At 35.7% G+C, this 18,728-nt stretch overlaps 1 protein-coding gene across 2 annotated transcripts in view; it reads right to left on the reverse strand.

Moving 5' to 3' along the window:
• Positions 1–1,055: 1,055 nt before the first annotated feature.
• The window catches only part of RCBTB1 (RCC1 and BTB domain containing protein 1), a 51,676-nt gene continuing 34,003 nt past the window's right edge, over positions 1,056–18,728 (reverse strand). For both annotated transcript variants that reach the window (XM_044668239.1, XM_044668240.1), the window contains 7 exons: positions 18,442–18,549; positions 17,860–18,002; positions 15,828–16,018; positions 14,873–14,999; positions 9,641–9,792; positions 9,004–9,134; positions 1,056–1,229 (listed from right to left, as the gene is read on the reverse strand). In XM_044668239.1, coding sequence (XP_044524174.1) covers positions 1,089–1,229; positions 9,004–9,134; positions 9,641–9,792; positions 14,873–14,999; positions 15,828–16,018; positions 17,860–18,002; positions 18,442–18,549 — 993 coding nt within the window. In that variant the 3' untranslated portion in view covers positions 1,056–1,088. The remainder of the gene's footprint in view (positions 1,230–9,003; positions 9,135–9,640; positions 9,793–14,872; positions 15,000–15,827; positions 16,019–17,859; positions 18,003–18,441; positions 18,550–18,728) is intronic.

An 18,728-nucleotide genomic window follows, 5' to 3' on the forward strand; every position in this document is an offset into this window, starting at 1 on the left:
AGTATGTAGGACATCATAATTTTCCTTTACAAGTCTACACATTTATATTAGAAATGAAAAACAATCAAGTGTAAATATGCACCTCTTTAATAAGATAAAAATGTTATCCAAAAATAGAAGGAAGGAGAAGGCAGTAGCCCTCATTTATATAGGATTTAATAAAGTGGCTAATTAATACCTCCTGCCTTCAAAAAAAATCTCATCCATCATCATTTCAGAAGTTACCATGCTCTGTATATAGGTTTGTCTTAAGAGCTTTTAAAATCCTTGTCATATACCTTTATAAACTTATATTTTATATGTCTTGTAGAGTACTGACTGCATAGTTTCCTTTAAGCACTTGTAAAAACAAAAACTTTTAATATACTAAACAGGGAAAACAAATGTATGACAGCATGGATACAAAAGCTTGAGCAACCCAAATTGTTCCTTCATAGTAATCCCACCGGACTCACAACTCATGCAGCACCTCAACCAAAGATATGTTACCTGTTAGCCCACAGGAGGTAAGTAAATCCAGAGGTCCCATTTAATTAAAAAGTCTAACAATCCTGGCACCAAAGGGTAAATGATCTGTAAACCAAACAAGTAGCTTCCTAGATCTAGACTTCCAACTCTTCAGGCAATGGTTCTCTTTGGAACTGAAGCAACAGCTAACTTTCATCCCTTCCCAATATTCCAATCAAAATATGAGAAAAAGTCACCCTTTAAAAAACGTGCAAGTCTGGCAACAGCAGTTGGTCAGAAGAGTAATGAGAAAACAGTACATTCTTCATGGGTTTCTATGCAGAGAATTCTCTCTGGAGTAAAATACAGTTTGTGTTTTGTTTGTATTTTTTACCTGTAGAATTACACCAGCCTGTAGGGCACACACTGGGCATATCAGCAATAATGCCCTAGAGAACATGAACACACACACACACACACACACACACACACACACACACACACACACACACACACACANACACACACACACACACACACACACACACACACACACACACACACACACACACACACACACACACACACTCTCTCTCTCTCTCTCTCTCTCTCACACTCTCACTCACTCACAGACATATGCTTCAGTTCTTAAAGGCTCCACATTTACTGGCCTTAGCAATGAATTCCTTTAGTAGACGGCCATCCATTTGCCAAAATGCTGCAGTCTGTGTAACTTCTGTCAAATGATTGACGCAAAACTTAAAGCAGAATTCTTCTAAATCCTAGACACACACAAAAATAAAAACAAGAGGCCTTTTTATTAGCTTTAGTTCAACTATTTCTCCTCCCTTACCTCCCCAAAAGAAGGCCAGAAACTAACTTTAAAATCAGTAGGCATACAAGGGCTCAAATGCAGATGGCAGAAGAGGGGAGAGCAGATAACAACACCCTATTTTATTCAAAGAGATGGCTTGTTTAATCCAATTTGTTGAGGAAAACATGTCAAGAGACCCACTGGACAAACACTTTCTCCTCAGTTATCAAAAGGCCAACTGAATTAGAAAAAGGCACTCAAATTTAAACTCAGTTAAGATAATAGAGGATATGAAGAAGGGAGATTTTGATTTTTGCTAAGAAAGGAATGCAAAAAATACAAAAATGATGAAGAGACATGTATTTTGGAATTGGTTAAAAATGTATAATGCACCTACCTAAATCTCACTTTTAGGCATCCATAAAATAAAAAGGCTTTAGTATTCTTAAGCTTCAAAAAGTTAAGTCTCTAGGATTGTCAATTTTCAAAAAGGTAAACCCCACAGTGATTTTATTCAGTCAGTAAAAACAGTAAGCACACTTATAGGATGATTATAGCAGCTGTCAGGCAAGTCAATCTTTATCATAGGTCATTTCAAAGGAGTTGTCTTAAAGGAGATTATACTTCATAAGAGGCAGTGGACCTGGAATCCTGCTTCTGACACCTACTAGCTTGTATGACCTTGGGCAAGGCACTAAACTTTCTCAGTTTCCACATCTGTAAAATTTAGAGGGTTGTACTAGATGACATCTGAACTCCCTTCCAGTTCTAGATCTATGATCCTATGACATAGAACGATGAAATCTTTCAACAAAAAACCTTTATTTACATAAATGACAGAAATTGGACATGCAAACAAAAATAAAAAGCACGTTAACACACACAAACCCATATCACAAAGCATAGCATAGTACCATTGTATCTTGCCCTGCTACTTCTCAAAAGTTGTGAACTAGAGGCCACTAAACTCAAGTTCCCTTTAAGAGGATAACATTTGGAATATTTATAGGCCTCTATAGCCATTTCCTGACTTTTCTTAATTCTACACTGGTGAAAGGGGAGAATACAGAGAAATGGGTCCTGAGCAGATGAAACGATTAGTGAAAATCCCTCCTTTTTCCTGACTGAAAGCCTTGCAAGCAAATATCTGAAAGGGTCACTCTGACCTAGCTGATAGGTAAAACAACATATTTACCACAGAAACCTACCCAGTAAATATAGCCTCCAAAATTTAAACACTGTCAGCTATTTTTGCACCCCACAGTCTTATTTGTATTAGCTTATTGATGCCTGAAGCCAGGTTTTTCTAAACCAAATGCACTTTGGATTTGAACTACTCAAGTGTTAATAGTAGGACCTCTGGCTCCAAAGATCTGAAGTATAAATATATACGGCAATTATTATTGTGTAGTTGAATATGAACAAGCTAAAGAGCTGGCATTATAAACTAACTATACAAATAAACTCCATTCTCCATATAAACAACCCCCATTGACTAATACAATATAAATAATAGTTCTAGATAAAGTAAACATGGTGTTAATAGGAATTTCTTAATCTCTCAATGTTTGTTTTTTGCCTAGTACTGACTGCTAATTTAGAAGATCTATAGATTAATTCAAATCCTTGAGGCTCACTAAGCTGTTATAGCTGATAAATATTCATAGCCAAACTGTTATGGGTGATAAATATTATTGGTGGAGGTTGATGAAGTTGCAGAGAGCTGTGTGGTAAACCAGTGTCCTTATTTATTTGGAGGAGAGGTAGTGATAGGAAATAGGAGGTAGGAACTAGGAAATTTTATCTATTAATCCTTATACTAAATCCTAAAAACAAATTTTATACTAAAAAATCTTTAAAGAACCCTACTTCTAACTGCCTTTCTTGGCAGTTTCTTCTTGCTCCCAAAGCAGTCCTAAATCTGGCCTGCTCTAACTTATATTAAATTTCCCTATCTATCTTTAACTAATTGATGAACATTAAATTGATAATGAACTCCTTAAAGTAATATATGAAATCAAACTGTCAGATATGACTATCAGATTCTCTTCACAGAGAAACTGATGCAGCTCTCCTCTCTCTCTGAAGTCAGAGGAGACAAGTCCCTCTGACAGCTTCTTCTCCCTCAAGAAACTGAAGAGTAAAACTCTCAGTAAATCAGACTCAACTTCATATGTGTATCTCAAACTCTCAAAAGTAACTGTCTCAAAAGTCACTAACAGATCATCTTTGTCTGACAGAATGACCCAGCAACCTTGCTCCGAAGGAAGTCAGAGAAATTGGAGTTCCTTAACGGATTTTTTTCCTCTTTTATGGTTGATTTCTTAAAGTGATGGAGCACAAGAGCTATCTGCTCTGCCTCTTAGAGTCAGAAGATTTTACAAGACTCCCAACCTGTCAGATACTGTCTCCTAAAGAAATAGTGGGAGATTAAGAAATTCCTATTAACAATAGAGAGGCATAGAAGCAGAGTAGAGAATCAAGAAAACTTTCTTGGGTAAGAAAGATCATAATTTCAATCTAGTATCTGCCACATACTGACTCTGTGACCCTGAGTAAGTCACTTAACTTCTTAATGAAGGCAACAATTTAAAATTCTCAATTATAAGTTAGCTGCTGATCTACATTGATGAGTTTCTTCAAGGGAAGTTCCCTACATCACTGAAATAACAGGAGCTCATGAGAGAAATGAGGACTGGATGAATATATGTGGTAGCCTGGTAGAGATTTTGGAGGCATCTGCAAAGATGACAGTTGAATCCAGGGAGCCAGTGAGAGGCACTCACAGATTCCCAAAGATGTAAGACATTCCAAGGAGAGACTGTCACCCTCCCCCACATGAATAGAAACAGACTCACATAAATAGAAAGCAAGCTCCTCCAGACAGATATATAACCCACAGATTAAGTTCCAAATGGGGTAATTCTTCTTAACCAGTCATAAATACTAAGGCTATTCTCCAAGCTTTGTCATTTTTAAAAGATTAATTTCTTTTTTTAAATTCCAAGTCTGAATTGTGGAATTCTCAGTGGTTAAAAAGAGAGCAAACTGAATTTCTAGTTCAGTAAAAGCTTCATCAACTCAGATTGCACTGATTGAGAATTCATGACTGAGTAGATAAAAGCTTCCCATTTAAAATGAAGAGAGGAAAAAAAAGAGACTACCACACAAAACAGAGTAAACTCTCTAAGGGAAATAGCTTCTCCTACTTGAAGGAAATAGTTCTTTAGCATAGAATGGAACTATAAATTCATAAGAACCTTCATATTTGGCAACCTGTTTTTAAATCCTCATTCCTGTCTACATTTTAAAGTATTAAATTTGTCATACTGTTTTTGCCTTTTCTGCTACTTTCTCCTCCACTCCCTTTAACCATTCATCTGAACTGGTGAGGGTTTCTGTATTTTGGAATTTAAGAAAAAAGTTTCTAGTGTATATACTGTGGAATCCTAAAAATCTGAATTTCAATTCCCCACAGGCTTTATTTTGAGATTCATTATTAAGAAATAACCTACACTATTGTTAAAGAGGAAGAATCACCTTACACCTTTTAAGTCAGAAAGTAGACAATGTTGGTACACTTCAGAGCAACACATTCTTGTGGCATAAGGTAGAACAAAGGATTAATACCTAGGAACCATCCACTGGGAATCTCAATATCTCATTGACATATGAACAAGGTAAACATTCTTTTTTTGATGGTATAATTTTCTTCATTGAAAGCATGGGGAGATACTGTTAGAGTGATGGCAGAGAAGAAGATGATTCTGTATTTATAAGCCTCATCTCTTCATCTAAATCTACAAGTGACCATCAGATTTTCCCTTTTGCTTTAAAAAGGCAATAGGGTGGTGCTCACTTAAACAAGAAAGTTTGCTTTTGATAAGCCACCGAAATACATGACCTCTTGAGCTCTTTTTTTCCTTTTACTTTGAAAAAAACAAACCATCTTACCTTCTATCTTAGAATCAATACTGTGTATTGGTTCCAAGGCAGAAGAGTGGTAAGGGATAGGCAATGCGGGTTAAGTGTCTTGTCCAAGGTCACACAGCTGGGAAGTATCTGAGGCCAGATTTGAACCTAGGACCTCCCATCTCTAGGCCTGGTCTTAATCCACTGAGCTGCCCAGCTGCGCCCCCCTCCCAAAGGAAGTTATCATACTAGTTCCAAGGATAAGGAAATTTTGTTGATTTGGGGCTTTTTAAAGTTAATGATAAAAGCTGAAGCATTTTATAACCTACCTCCCGATTTTTTTAAAAAGAGGAAGAATGAAGAAAAAGCCATAATAGGAACACAACTATAACACTGTCCTCAGGATCCATGACATGGACTTTTCTTTGGTGACCCTATGTTAGCTTTTCTAATAAAAAACTAACCTTATTTTGACTGTCACATAATATGTGGTACATATGTCTCTCATATGTTTAGCATTATACCAGATGGCAAACCTATGGCACAAGTGTTAAAGATGGCATGCAGAGTGAACTCCGTGGGCATGTGACCTTTGTCCCCCCCCCCCCCCAAATTCTTTACTAGAAAGGCAGAGGGGCTCAGGCAGAGCCACTCCCTTTCCCCTCTCCACTGTGCCTGAGGACATTATTTTACATCCCTGTCTCTCTCTGCCCAGCAGCCCAATGGGAGAGCATAGGGTAAGGTGGGCAGCTCACAGGCAGCAGAGTGCTCAGGTCACTCCCCTCCCCTCCCCTCCCCCTCTCTACACTCATTGAGAACATTCCTCATTTCACCTGCCCCTCTGCTCAGCAGCCCAATGGGAGCTCTTCCTCCCTCCCCTGTGTGGGGTAAAAGGTAGGATGGGGTACAACTAGCATGTGGTGGTGGTACTGGGGCAGCACTTGGTTTGGGGTGGTGGAATGGGGCAGGGTCTAGCACTCTATCACTGTACTAGATATTGGGAAAGTTATATCAGATTTACCAGATAATTTCTTTGATGATTTCCTGACACTAAACGGCTAAAAATCTTTCATTACAAATATACTCTTTATATAATCTACAATTTTATTCCTAATCTAAGGACGGTAAAACAAAATTCTTCTTACTGCCAAATAATTTGGACACTACTCTGCTTTTCACCACTTCCACAGTCTAATTCCATTTCCTAAACTACTAAAAGCATTCTGGATTGCAAAAGAAAATCTGTTTTTCCTTTATCTAGAAAACAAGAAAAACTGCACAATATTTCCAGCCCCTAATTCTCAGAGTAATGGCTGGCTCTCATTAAATAGCCAGCAGCTTGACTTCAGTAAAGCTCTGGCCTCGAACCTGAATCCTTTCCCCCTTATATCTAATTTTTGAAATTATTAGTTAAATTAAGAGAGTCCTTTTTATCTCACATATGCAGAACATAGTAATCAAGATGGTTATGTGAAAACTAGTCATCTGACTCTTTGAAGGAGGTAGAGGGAATCTGGACCATCCAGGTCAAGGGCAAAAATTCTAAAAACATAGATTTCAAACAGATCTGGGGAACAACTCAAAATCTTTGAGCAAACTCTTATATTTTCCTTTCCACTAAAGGCAAAACTTGTGAAGATACCATGGAACAGCAAAAAGAATACTGATTCTGAAATCAGAGAACCTGAATTCAAGTCCTATCCAGTTCTTACTACCCATAAGACCTTGGACAAGTCATATTACCTTCTTGGGCCTCAGTTTCTGCATCTGTAAAATAAGGGGGTTGGACTACCTGCTCTCAGAGGTCATTGTCAGTTCTATATCTAGGAATTTAAATTCCTTAAGGAATAAATTTTTATGCAGAAAAATAATATAATTATTCTGATGCCTAACATCCCAATGGTGCAAGGAAGCTAGAAAAATGAATAGATGTTCTATATTCTTATACCTACTATCCAGTTGATTCTTATAAGGTTTTTTTTTTTTTTAAATTTTAAACCCTTAACTTCTGTGTATTGACTTATAGGTGGAAGATTGGTAAGGGTAGGCAATGGGGGTCAAGTGACCTGCCCAGGGTCACACAGCTGGGAAGTGTCTGAGGCCAGATTTGAACCTAGGACCTCCCATCTCTAGGTCTGGCTCTCAATCCACTGAGCTACTCAGCTGCCCCATCTTATAAGGTTTTGATACATGCTTAACATCAAAATTCCTTGATCATAAAAAAAGCAAAAAAAAATTTTTTAAGAGTGTTTGTAAATTTTATAATGATGAGTAAAGACCTTCTAGGGGGTATGTTTTGCTCACAATTTTTGCTGGATATGATGGTGGTTGAGAACCTATGGCAGAATAACTTCAGTATATCACATTGATTTTATTTGCTCACATTTACTTGAAAATTATCTCAATAATTATTTAAAAGAGGGGCAGCAACAATAATTACAGGGAAATGAAAATAGAAACACATTAATTATCAGACTTTCTTCCTGCCATGTCAACCTTTTTATATCCCCTCCTACTCAAAGAAAAGTGAAGTGGGGGAGATCTGCTGCATCTCAGCTGAGTTTCTGTGAAGAGTTTTAAAAACTTAAGTTTTCATTAAGTCAGCAAGGGTTTCCTATCATCTAATAAACAAACACATTACATTTTTGGTACAATGGTTATAATTCTGAATGGTGGTATGGAGACTACTGCATAAAAGAAATCCTATTTAAATCATTCTAATCAATGTTTTATTATTATTTTGTTTAATAGAAAACTGCTGGATATGGTAGTGGCTCCACTGAATCATCAAAATGCTTATAAAACAATACAAAAAGAATTGAACCTAAATATGATAGTGTTTTGAAAACAAATGAGACTATGTTGACAAAGATGTAAAATGGGAAATTTCTCTTCTGCTACATGATGTTTCCGGCTATTGTTACACAGTGTTTGGTATCTTTGGTTACCCTACAAAAGTTTTTCATGGAAGTCAGCATTTTATTCATGTCAAAACTCAACTGCTTCTCTAAAATAATGAAGAAAGGATTAATAGTTTTATTCAGTATACCTTCCTTAAGATTTAGCTAATTGTATGACCTTGGCCAAGCCATTTCTCTCTGGGCTTCATTCAGGCTGTCTCATCTATAAAATGAGGGCACTGATTCTGCTAGGTCTTTTCTAGTTTTATTATCCTATGACTGAAAATATAAGGAAAAGCAGCTGAACAGGAATTATTTTTAAAAAACACTTTTAGTTTTACAAATGAAATCTGTTTCAAGCAGCAATGAACTATTTTCAGTTTTTTCTCATTATACACAACCAATGTAATACAGAAACCTGTTTGCTACAAAGCCTAAAAAAGGAATTTATAGCAATTAAAAAAAAATAATTAGTCATAACTAGACAGTGACAAAGTATTTCTAGAGAGAAGAAAGATTCCTATGGAGAACTTCATACTCAGAAGGCAGGAGTGATCTAGTAATATATACATATTACCCCATAAGCAAAACTTGGATCTCAAAAACATTGTTCTTTAATTTTATCAGGCTTGATATTTTGTACCTCTATCTACTATATCTTTGTAAGGTGATTGTTATTCTCTTTTTAGTTAAAAGTTAAAGTTGATGGAAAATATCCTAAATAAATCCTCGAGAGCAAATCTAATTTACTCATCTAATAATGAAGTCAGGCTGAATTTATTAACATCAGCAGTTGACAGGTTTAGTTTTTCTGATCTTGTGGGCTAAAATAAGGTTTTAACACAATCATGATTCTAAGCCCCATACACAGCAGAAGGGGAAAACACACCAGCTGCTACACTAGGAGCTCAGGGTTCCCTGTGAGGTTACCTCTGCATCATATCTGACTGCAGCAGAGAGCAACGAAAAGGCATTCTCCACAGTAATCCCTCGTTTGATGATGTGCTGACAAAGTTTTTTCAATCTATTTTCACAGTAAGATGTAGCCAAATCCAAAAGACCTAAAATGAAACACGGGGGAGAGTGGAAAAGGATTAATCAAGTCAATACAATCTATGCTTCTAGTTTATTTTTTAACTGAATAGAACCAAGTCAAAATAACTTTTCAAAAGGCAGTTTTTCCCTTATTTTATTAAAAATCTAATATCTCCTCCAATCTCTTCCCAGCTCTCTGTCTCAAAAACTGTAGTTTCTCCAAAACTAAAGAACATTTTCTTCATCTACCTCTACCATAACTGTCCTAAATCTGAATTAGCTATTTTGGACTACAGAATTTATAAGCCTACACCTATATTTATATGACCATTAGCTCAGTGTTTAATGGTACCAATAGCATCAACATTTCCAAAATTTTAAATTTTTTTTAAAAAAAGTTTACTTTGAAATGCGAGTTCATTTAAGAATCAATAAAATTCAACACAAGTTTTGCCTATTTCAAGGCAAAGTATCACATAATACCCACAAGAAAGTATTTATTATATAACTTGAATATAAACAGATGATGTACCTATAGCATCTTCAGGTGGCAAGTCAACTGTGTCTGTGTAAAGGTACTGGAGAAAGGCACAATACACTGGGTAAGAAAACTGGTCTATTTCTATCACCTCTTTCATGTCCTCATTCCAATAAGACTGGAACATAGTTCGGAAATGTTCGCACCTAAAACAAGAAATGCAAAGTCAATGGACCAAAAGGCAGGGGGGGAAATAATCAAACATATGAGACATGAAAAGTATTCTTAAAGCCAGTCCCTTTTAGTCATGAGTCTTTACTTAGATCCATATCCCATCCAGACATCTATCATAGCAATCTTGCCATTGGCCTTGCTACCAACTTTTTATGAAAAGGGCATGTCAACTGACTTTCTTATGGATCAATTCACCATCCCTATGTTTTGTCCCTTTAAAGCACTTTTCATGTGGTGCAATTAATGACAAAGACCAGAAAAAGTATTTTTGGGTATGGAAAAGGTTTATATTAACTCTCCACAGATGAAAAACATCACTGTTGTTTTATAAAGGAACATTTTAATATGTAAGACTATAGAATAAGAACTTTCTTTTAAGAAAAACGATTAATACCTTTGCATAAGAAAAAACATCTAGATACTTAATTTGACTTATGAATGATGCAAAACATTCTATGTGAATGATACATTTTAAACAATATGTTTTAAAGATGCAGAAGAAAGGAGAAATGTAATGTAAAGAAACAGTTCCCAGGTGGAAAAAAGACATATTGGACCATGCTGAAAACTTGAGAGCTATAAGACATTAGAATACCTCAACTTATTTATATATGATTGTTTTATGACTAAAGAAAGTAAAATTATATACAACCTTGTACCTACCTATGACATTATTTCCTTTGTCTTTTTGTTAAGGTCTAAAAGTAAGTATTGAAAGTAGCTGGTTGCATAAATATCACATACATACCATTTGAGTGCATTACATTTTGAATTGTGTAAAGTGTATCAGATGGGGCAGAGGGGGCTCAAGAGAGAGGCACATAGGCAAATTACATTCCTCATCAACAAGGGCTAACCCCAGGACCCTGAGAAAATATGAGTACAACATTATTGGTGGCAGTCTATCTCTGAGAATCCAATCCTGAAAATGTGAGCAAATTAGTGTGAACTCAATGAATAAGTAGGTATCAACTTACCACTTGAGGGCATAATCACATTGTGCTACATTTAGAACATCACTTGCCTATCACACATATGCCAGCAAGGCATTTACCAACATCACAGTCCCATTATAGCTTGAGAGCCATGTGGTTTTGCCTATTAACCTACCTGTCTCCTGGAAAACTATTACACAGGTTACCTGTCACCCCTCCCCCTCCAGACCAAAACTCTTTTCCCTGGCCAGCACATCCCTAATAAAATATAAGCTCCATGAGAGCAGAGATCATCTCTTTTTATAAAATATTTGTATATCCCTAGTACTTCTACCATAATGTCTAGCACAGAGTATGTAAATATTTTTTCACTGACTCACTTGTAAACAAATAATATTTGTAAGAACTTTTACATAGAGATATTATAATCAGTTCATTATATATACTAATTGCAGAGAATTATTTGTTAATTAAGTAAGAATTCATTAGGAAATAGAGTTAAGTAGCATAATGTATTGATAAGATATATGAGTTATAAGCTGGATTTCTTTAAATCTGAATAGAATCTCAGAGATGGATTTTGGGTAAAAGAGAATTTTCCCAAGGTGCTTTGAGAGGCAGTTAATCCAACTGATCTCACTCTGGGTGTTAATTCTGTTCTGAAAGGAGGTCCTAAGAGTTGCTTGGTGAGGCTGGAAGATCTCAGTTTTTCATGTCTAAAATTCATCTTTCAGGCTGAACAAGTCAAGAAGATTGTTGGGTACCACACCAGTGCAAGCCCAGCAAGATTGTTGTGCAAGTGGAGAAAGGCTGTGGAGATTCTAAACTGTTTTTTCATCCAGACAGCAAGAAGAGAAATCGAAGTAATTTCTCTAGTTTATAAGTTTATAATTTAGGATAGGATAAGTTAGATAAGTATTTTGGGTTTGTAGATAATTTAGGGAGAGAGGATAGCCTCAACTCTGAGGGAGAAGACAATCCTCATAGATTAGGTTTGTTTGGGTGGTTTTAGTAAGATTATTTAGGGACCAATATAGTATAAGAATTTCCTTTCTACCTGTTTTCTTTTACTATCCCCTTCCTTTAGTTTTTTTATCCATAATAAAATTATATTTTTATATAATTGGCCTGAGCCGGAATTCTTTGGACTGCTCTGAGAAACCATCTTTCTCAACAGTCAAATCCAATGCCTGTCCTCTCAGGACATAGGTATTGGTAGTACCATATCAATATCCATAATCTATAAGGGTTAAGAAACCCTTATAAAATAATAGGCAAACATAAATAATTTATTTTTTAAAAGATTTTATTTTCCCCATGTTACATATAAAAATAATTTTTTAAACATTCATTTTTTTTAAGTTTTGAGTTTCAAATTTTCTCCATTCTTCTGACTCTCCCTCCTTCCTGCCCTCCTTGAGACAGTAAATAATCTGATAAAGATTTTACATGTGTAATCACATAAAATATTTTTCTATATTATTTTCTGGAAGAGAGCTCAAATAGAAAAAAAAGAAAAATGAAATATAGAATGTTTCAGTCTGCATTCAGACTTCATCAGTTCTTTCTCAGAGAGCAGATTGCATTTTTCAATATGAATCTCTGGGACTGTCTTAGATCACTGCATCAAAGAGAATAACTAGGTCATCCACAGTTGTTCAAGAAATATTGCTTTCCCTGTGTAAAATGTTCTTCTGATTCTGCTCACTTAACTTTGCATCAGTTCATGTAAGTCTTTCCATAATTTATTTTTGCCAAATGTGGCCGGCTAAACTTTATAGGGAATTAGGCTTGAGGCCTAGGAAGCTCTGACACTTCCTCATTTGACAGATCCCAACTGTTTCTTTTAAAAGGGAGGCAGCATGGTATAACATAGAGTACTCAACATGGACTCAAGAATCTTGCCTTTAGATCCTTCCCTAGCTCGGAGTTTGAGCACAAGTGATAACTTTTAAGAATCTTGGTTTATCTGTGATTTCATTGGTATAGAGAACTCCCAATGAGAAAACTGTACCTGCTGTGCACTTTTGTCTTAGAGAGATGGCCAGAAGACAGAGAAGTTAAGTAGATTGCTAAAGGTCAGGTATATGAGGTGGGAATTGAACCCAGGCCATCCTGACAACAAGGTCTACTCTTTATTCATTGTGCCACACCATTAAGCAGTGATAATATTTACAACATTATTTACTTTACCACACGGGGCTGTAATAAGGAAAGACCATTGCTAACACTTAATTAACACGAATTAGCTTGAATTAATGTTATTAAATATGTCATAACTATTGAAATGAAAATTGGAATTTCAAAATGTGAAATTTAAACTAGTTATTTAAGTTTGTTGAATTGGTAGAGCAATATAATTATTTATATTGTAGATACACTTCAAGTTATGCAATAGCTGTGATCTTAAAGGCTAAATTTTTAAAGTCTTTTTCCAAGATGGCCTAGATTCATTTCTGGTCAATCTTAAATTAAAAGTCACCACCAACTGAATACTCTGGATTTTGTTGCTCTACCAGCCCCTGACCCACTTTTTAAAAAGTAAAATATTTAATTGCACAAAGATCCCTATTTAAAGAAAAGCAAAAGGGGAATCTTTTGGTAAAAGACCTCTTTTGAAATCTAAAGTCATATTTCTAATTTTATTAATAACTTATTGTTTCATCACCTTCATTTCTGAATGTATACCCTCCCTTCCTTATCCAATGAGTCAGCACTTGTGATAGACAAATTTAAAAAAGAAAACTTCAAAGCAGGTCAACAAAACTAACCAACACATCAAGTGAATCTGACAGAATATGGAATTTAACACCCATAATCACACACTGCTGCAAAATAGGAACATTTAGCATCTTAGTGACTTTGATGTTAGACATTTCTACTAGACTATCTCTCTCTTTTACCTTAAATACTTATCTTCTGCCTTAAAATTGATACTAAGTATCAATTTCAAGGCAGAAGAGCCATAAGGGCTAGTGAATTGGGGTTAAGTGACTCTCCAGAGCTACATAGCTAGGAAGTGACCTAAGGCTAAATGTGAACCCAGGTCCTCCTGATGCCAGGCCTGGGTCTATTCACTAAGTCACTTAGCTGTCCCTAGGTGTTCAGATAAGGTAGAGACAACACTGAATTTAAGGAGGATGCTCCCATCCCCAGCTCCAATAGGTTCTACACTAAGCAGAAAGGCTTACAAGTACAATCTAGCAACAAACTATAACTCTTATTGGAGCAAAGGGAGAGAGAGACTCAACATCAAAAGGTTGATTACTTGATGAAGAACTTTCTGTTACAAAGCAGAAGGGTTTGGCATCTTTGTCAGTGGAGGGAATACTTGAACACCTACAAAGACTAAGTTATTTCAGGAGTTTAAGGTTTCCTATGGGGGCTGGAAGTGAAAAGTAATTTTGAACTTTTAAAAAATTAAAAAGAATGGCTAAACACAAAAGTATTTCATTTGAAAAGTCCAACAGCAATAGTTTCCTAAGAAAGTAATTACTGAGGTTTCCAGGTACTCTGTCTCAGTTCATTCCCTCTAACTACCATATGCATTGGGCTCTTGGCTCCCACTGTTAAGGCTTAAATTAATCCAATGGAACGATGGCTTTCCTCTCTTATTCCTTTAAATCCTGAAGAATAGCCCTATTTCTTCCCCAAATATAAAAACAATTCTCATGACTCTGTAAAAGAAGGGAGAAAATCACCCTGAATGTTTACACAATATCACTCTAACTTTAAGTTAGTATAAAGCAAAAATTTTGTTAATTGGTTAAAATGGATAAAATTCATTCCATCTCTCTCATGATAGAGAAATGGAGAGTGTTATTAGGAAAGAGTGCTGCACACAATGTCAAATGTGGGCAATATACTGACTATATATGTTTTTTTGCTAGACTGTTTTTCTTCATTACAAGGGAAGGAGTCAATCCAGGGTTGGAGAAGAAAAAATGCTTTCAGAAATCATGACATCAAAACAAAAGGCATAAATAAAACTTTCTCAAGTGGGCTAAATTGTACCATCATATGTCCCAAACTCTAAGACAGCAAAAAGAAGGAAAAAAAAAGTACATCATAATTTTGCAATACAGTTATTCAATTGCCAGAGCTTATGTGACCATACCGGATTTTTAAAACAGCTTTATGGACATGAATGTATTTTCCATCCACTCGAAACTTCAAATCTGCAGTGTCTGGACTATCAAACTCTTTCTTCAATGACTCTGCAACTGTTAGAAAGTCTTCATGCTCTGCAGAAAATAAATCAAACACATAATGGAGGAATCTCAAAAATACTTGTTATTCTATAGCAATAGAACCAAACTCTACTTGGTTCTCTAGGACAGCATAAGATAGGTGTTAAGTTCTTTCAAATATTTTAGATAAGCACCTATAATTTATGTGGTGCTTACTAATATGAATATGTATCAAGTTCAAATTCTGGTCCTGTACTTGAAAGCCCTGAATAATTATTTTAGAACAAAATGAGGTTCTGCAATAACCCCTTATAAACAGAGCTCAGGCCAGAGATACAAAAAAGCCTTGGCTCAAATGTCAACAAGCATAACTCTTCCTTCCTCATTGATCTGATTCTTAGGCAGCTAGATGTGGTTAGGACTTTCAATTCAAGACCAAATGTCCTCCCAGCCAAAACACAACTGTGAATCCGTATGAGTGGCATGAAGGCACTGAGACTTGAAACCTCAGTCACCTTTGATAGAGTACTTTCTTATTCCCCAAATCCAGTTAGTTTCCAAGTTTTATATCCCCTGACAACCTGGTTCAGATTATTTCTTCCTGACCAAAATGTAAAATAAAAAGGACTTTAAAAATTAGAAACTTAAAGAGTTTTTTTCTCATACAATTCTGTTATGCAAATTAGAACTTGTTTTACAAATTTGTTTTGTAAGGCATATGACAGAAATAATTAAACACATTTTTCTAAAAAAAAAAAAAAGAGAGAGAGAGAAGACATGTGAGGACACAAAAGCTCTATAAGAGAAATCTTTTCAAAGCAGGTAATACTACTATTTCCTCATAACGCTACTACTCCTGAACATTCTTCAGTTTTATCTCACCTACGGAGAGAAGGCGCCATGTTACAGCAGGAGTGGCAAAGCAGGCAAATACATCGTCTGTGCAGGAAAAGTGGGTGAGGTGAGGAAGAATCACTGACTGGCCTCGACACTGGCCCCACATATACACATGGCCACCCTGGGTCTTGGCAGCAGATGTATGTGCAGAATGACAGGCTGCGATCTCTACCACCCTAAAGAATTGCCAAGAGAAAAATGTATAGCATTTTCCACAGAAGCCTGAAACACCATGCGAGGATCTCAAATTCATGCTTGGAAAACCTGGGTCAAAAAATAGGCCACATGCAGATTACAATTTCAAGAATCAAATGAATCAATGCACAGGTTGAGGAAAGAGATATTTCTCTCCTTTTCCTCCCAACTCCGAATTGGGGCAGTTTAAGTGAATAATAGTATATTCAATGTTATTTTTAGAAATATTGGCTAGAAGGGGCAGAGGATCCCCCAATATGAGATATGAACAGCAAACATAACTTAGCAGACATTATCTTAGGGCCTATTGAATATCAGTAGAGGTATGTATTCAATATAAAACAACTTCTCCCATTAGAGAGGCCAACAGTTCATTTGGTAAGTATCTTATAAGTATTGGTCAGGATGGTTGTCTGCTTAGTGAACTTCCAGTTATTAAAATAGAAACATGTCCACATGCTCTAAAAACCCATCAATATCTAGCAAGGATAAAAGCTGAAATCATTAATTTTAAAATGTTCAATCTAAGCAAAGCCACAAAAGCCAAAACTTCATGATATCTCAAATATGCAATGCTGGAGCAAGAAGACAAAAATCCATATTAAACAAAAACTATATATTTAGAGGTATGAAATTCACTGCTGAAGGCACATTAAGACATTATACTATTTGACTGAAAGAAAAGTTTGCACTTAATTTTTAATTACCAGATGGAAAGAGCCCCACTTTCCTTCTCTTTTGAAAGGGGTAAACACATTTAAAAAAAGTCATTTAATAAGACAGTAATAAAAACACCCTGTGCTTGCTTGCTTTATTTATTCTTACATCAATTCACATAATTTTTCCATGTTTATTTGTATTCTTCATAGTTATCATTACTTAAGATATATTAATATTTTATTACATTCTTATATTGCAATTTCTTCAGCCATTCCCAATGGCATGGATTGTTTCTAGTTTTTTGCTATTATAAAGAATGCTATAATTAGTATTTTTGTATAGATGAATCACTCCCTCTATCCCCCATTAAGTGCAACTTTAGCATATGGGTTGAGTAGTAGGATCAGTAGGGTCAAAGGGTATAGAAAGTTTAAAGAGTTTTTACATTATAATGTACTATTTCTTTCTAAAGAGCAGTGTGCTAACAGTTCTAATTATTTAATTAGTCAATAATAATTTAATTAGTTAATAATATGCCTAACTATTGCATACACTGGCCCTGATTTTTGCCATTTTTAAACCTTTTCCCTCAATTTAATAGGTCTAAGATGGTACTAAAAATGTATGTTAAATTTCTCTAATTATACTTAAATGTAGAATTGTATATGTTTTATTTCTCTGACTAGAGTTTCCAGGTGGCTGAAACTATTGCAGCTCTTCTTTCAAAACATTTCCTTAGTTTCTCTGGCTACTATGGAATGAATTTTAGTCTTTGAAGTTTGTTTTAATTCCTTCAACTGTCAGATTTTCAATCAGAATCATTGATGGCAAAACTTTTTACCTTAATCTATATTTTAAAACTCCAGATGCTTGTTGTAAGGACACATGTTTTAATTTATGCTTCTAAAACATAAGAACTTCATAAAATCCAGTGGCATATACTAACTTTCAAAAAGTTTTATGGGCACTTACATCCAAGATCATTTCATCCGACCCAGATAGAACCTCTTTTTACTCAAAGCTGAGAAGCATTCCAACAAAAACATTAGTCACAAAACCCAAATGTGATACAAACAGATCAAAAAAAGAATACACATACCTCTAGCATACAAGCTCACAATGCACACACAGTCCAAAAACATATTAGTTACTGCAACATTACCTTTCTTTTTCCACCATGATCTGTGCTGGGCTTAGCAGGTTACTTTTATTGCCAGTTCCTAGCTGCCCATAAGTGTTAGCTCCCCAGGCATACAGCAAGCCCTCATCTGTTAGTGCTAGTGTGTGTGCATAGCCGCAGACAATCTGCAAGTAAATTTAAAGGGTTACCATACACAGGAAAATGGAAAGGGGTGGGGTGGGGGTGGGGCAAGAGGAGGGTATTATCTACATTAAAATTTCAGCAAGTTTATTATAAAACATACATTCATCATCAGATCTGAACAACCATTCCCTGGTGCTTAAAGCTAATGTACAATATGAGCCAATAAGCACTGGGGGAGAAGGGGGAAAGCAGCTTTAGTACTACTAATCTTTTTAATGGGTTTTCTATCAGCCACAACTGCTACATTGGCATCACTGTGCTCCTTCTGGATGTGTGAACCTTGGGAAAATAATGTACTAAATTTAGAAAGCAAGGAATCAGAGAAATTTTGAAAAACTATAATTGTATGACTTCTAAAAATAGTTTTATTTAAAACACATCCCATGTCAGTTACCCAGCTGAGATTTCAGACATGCTTACCTGAAGAACACACACACTGTGTAAAGCTGCTACTCGACAAGGGGTCAGCTGATTGCCGTTATTTCCCAGGCCTAACTGACCATTGCCATTATAACCCCAGCCATATACCTTGAAGAAAATAATAAAACATATAAAAAATAATTTGTCTGCATCCAAATCAGAGTTGATTTTTCTTCTTTCAAATATTTACGATTTCACTCCATCCTACACTGATAACTCCCTCAGTTGATTAATTTCTAGACAAAATAACTCGGGCCTTACTAGAGGCACAATAGATAAAAGGGCTG

This window comes from Gracilinanus agilis, chromosome 3 (genome assembly GCF_016433145.1).
Source record: "Gracilinanus agilis isolate LMUSP501 chromosome 3, AgileGrace, whole genome shotgun sequence".
Taxonomy (NCBI): Eukaryota; Metazoa; Chordata; class Mammalia; order Didelphimorphia; family Didelphidae; genus Gracilinanus; species Gracilinanus agilis.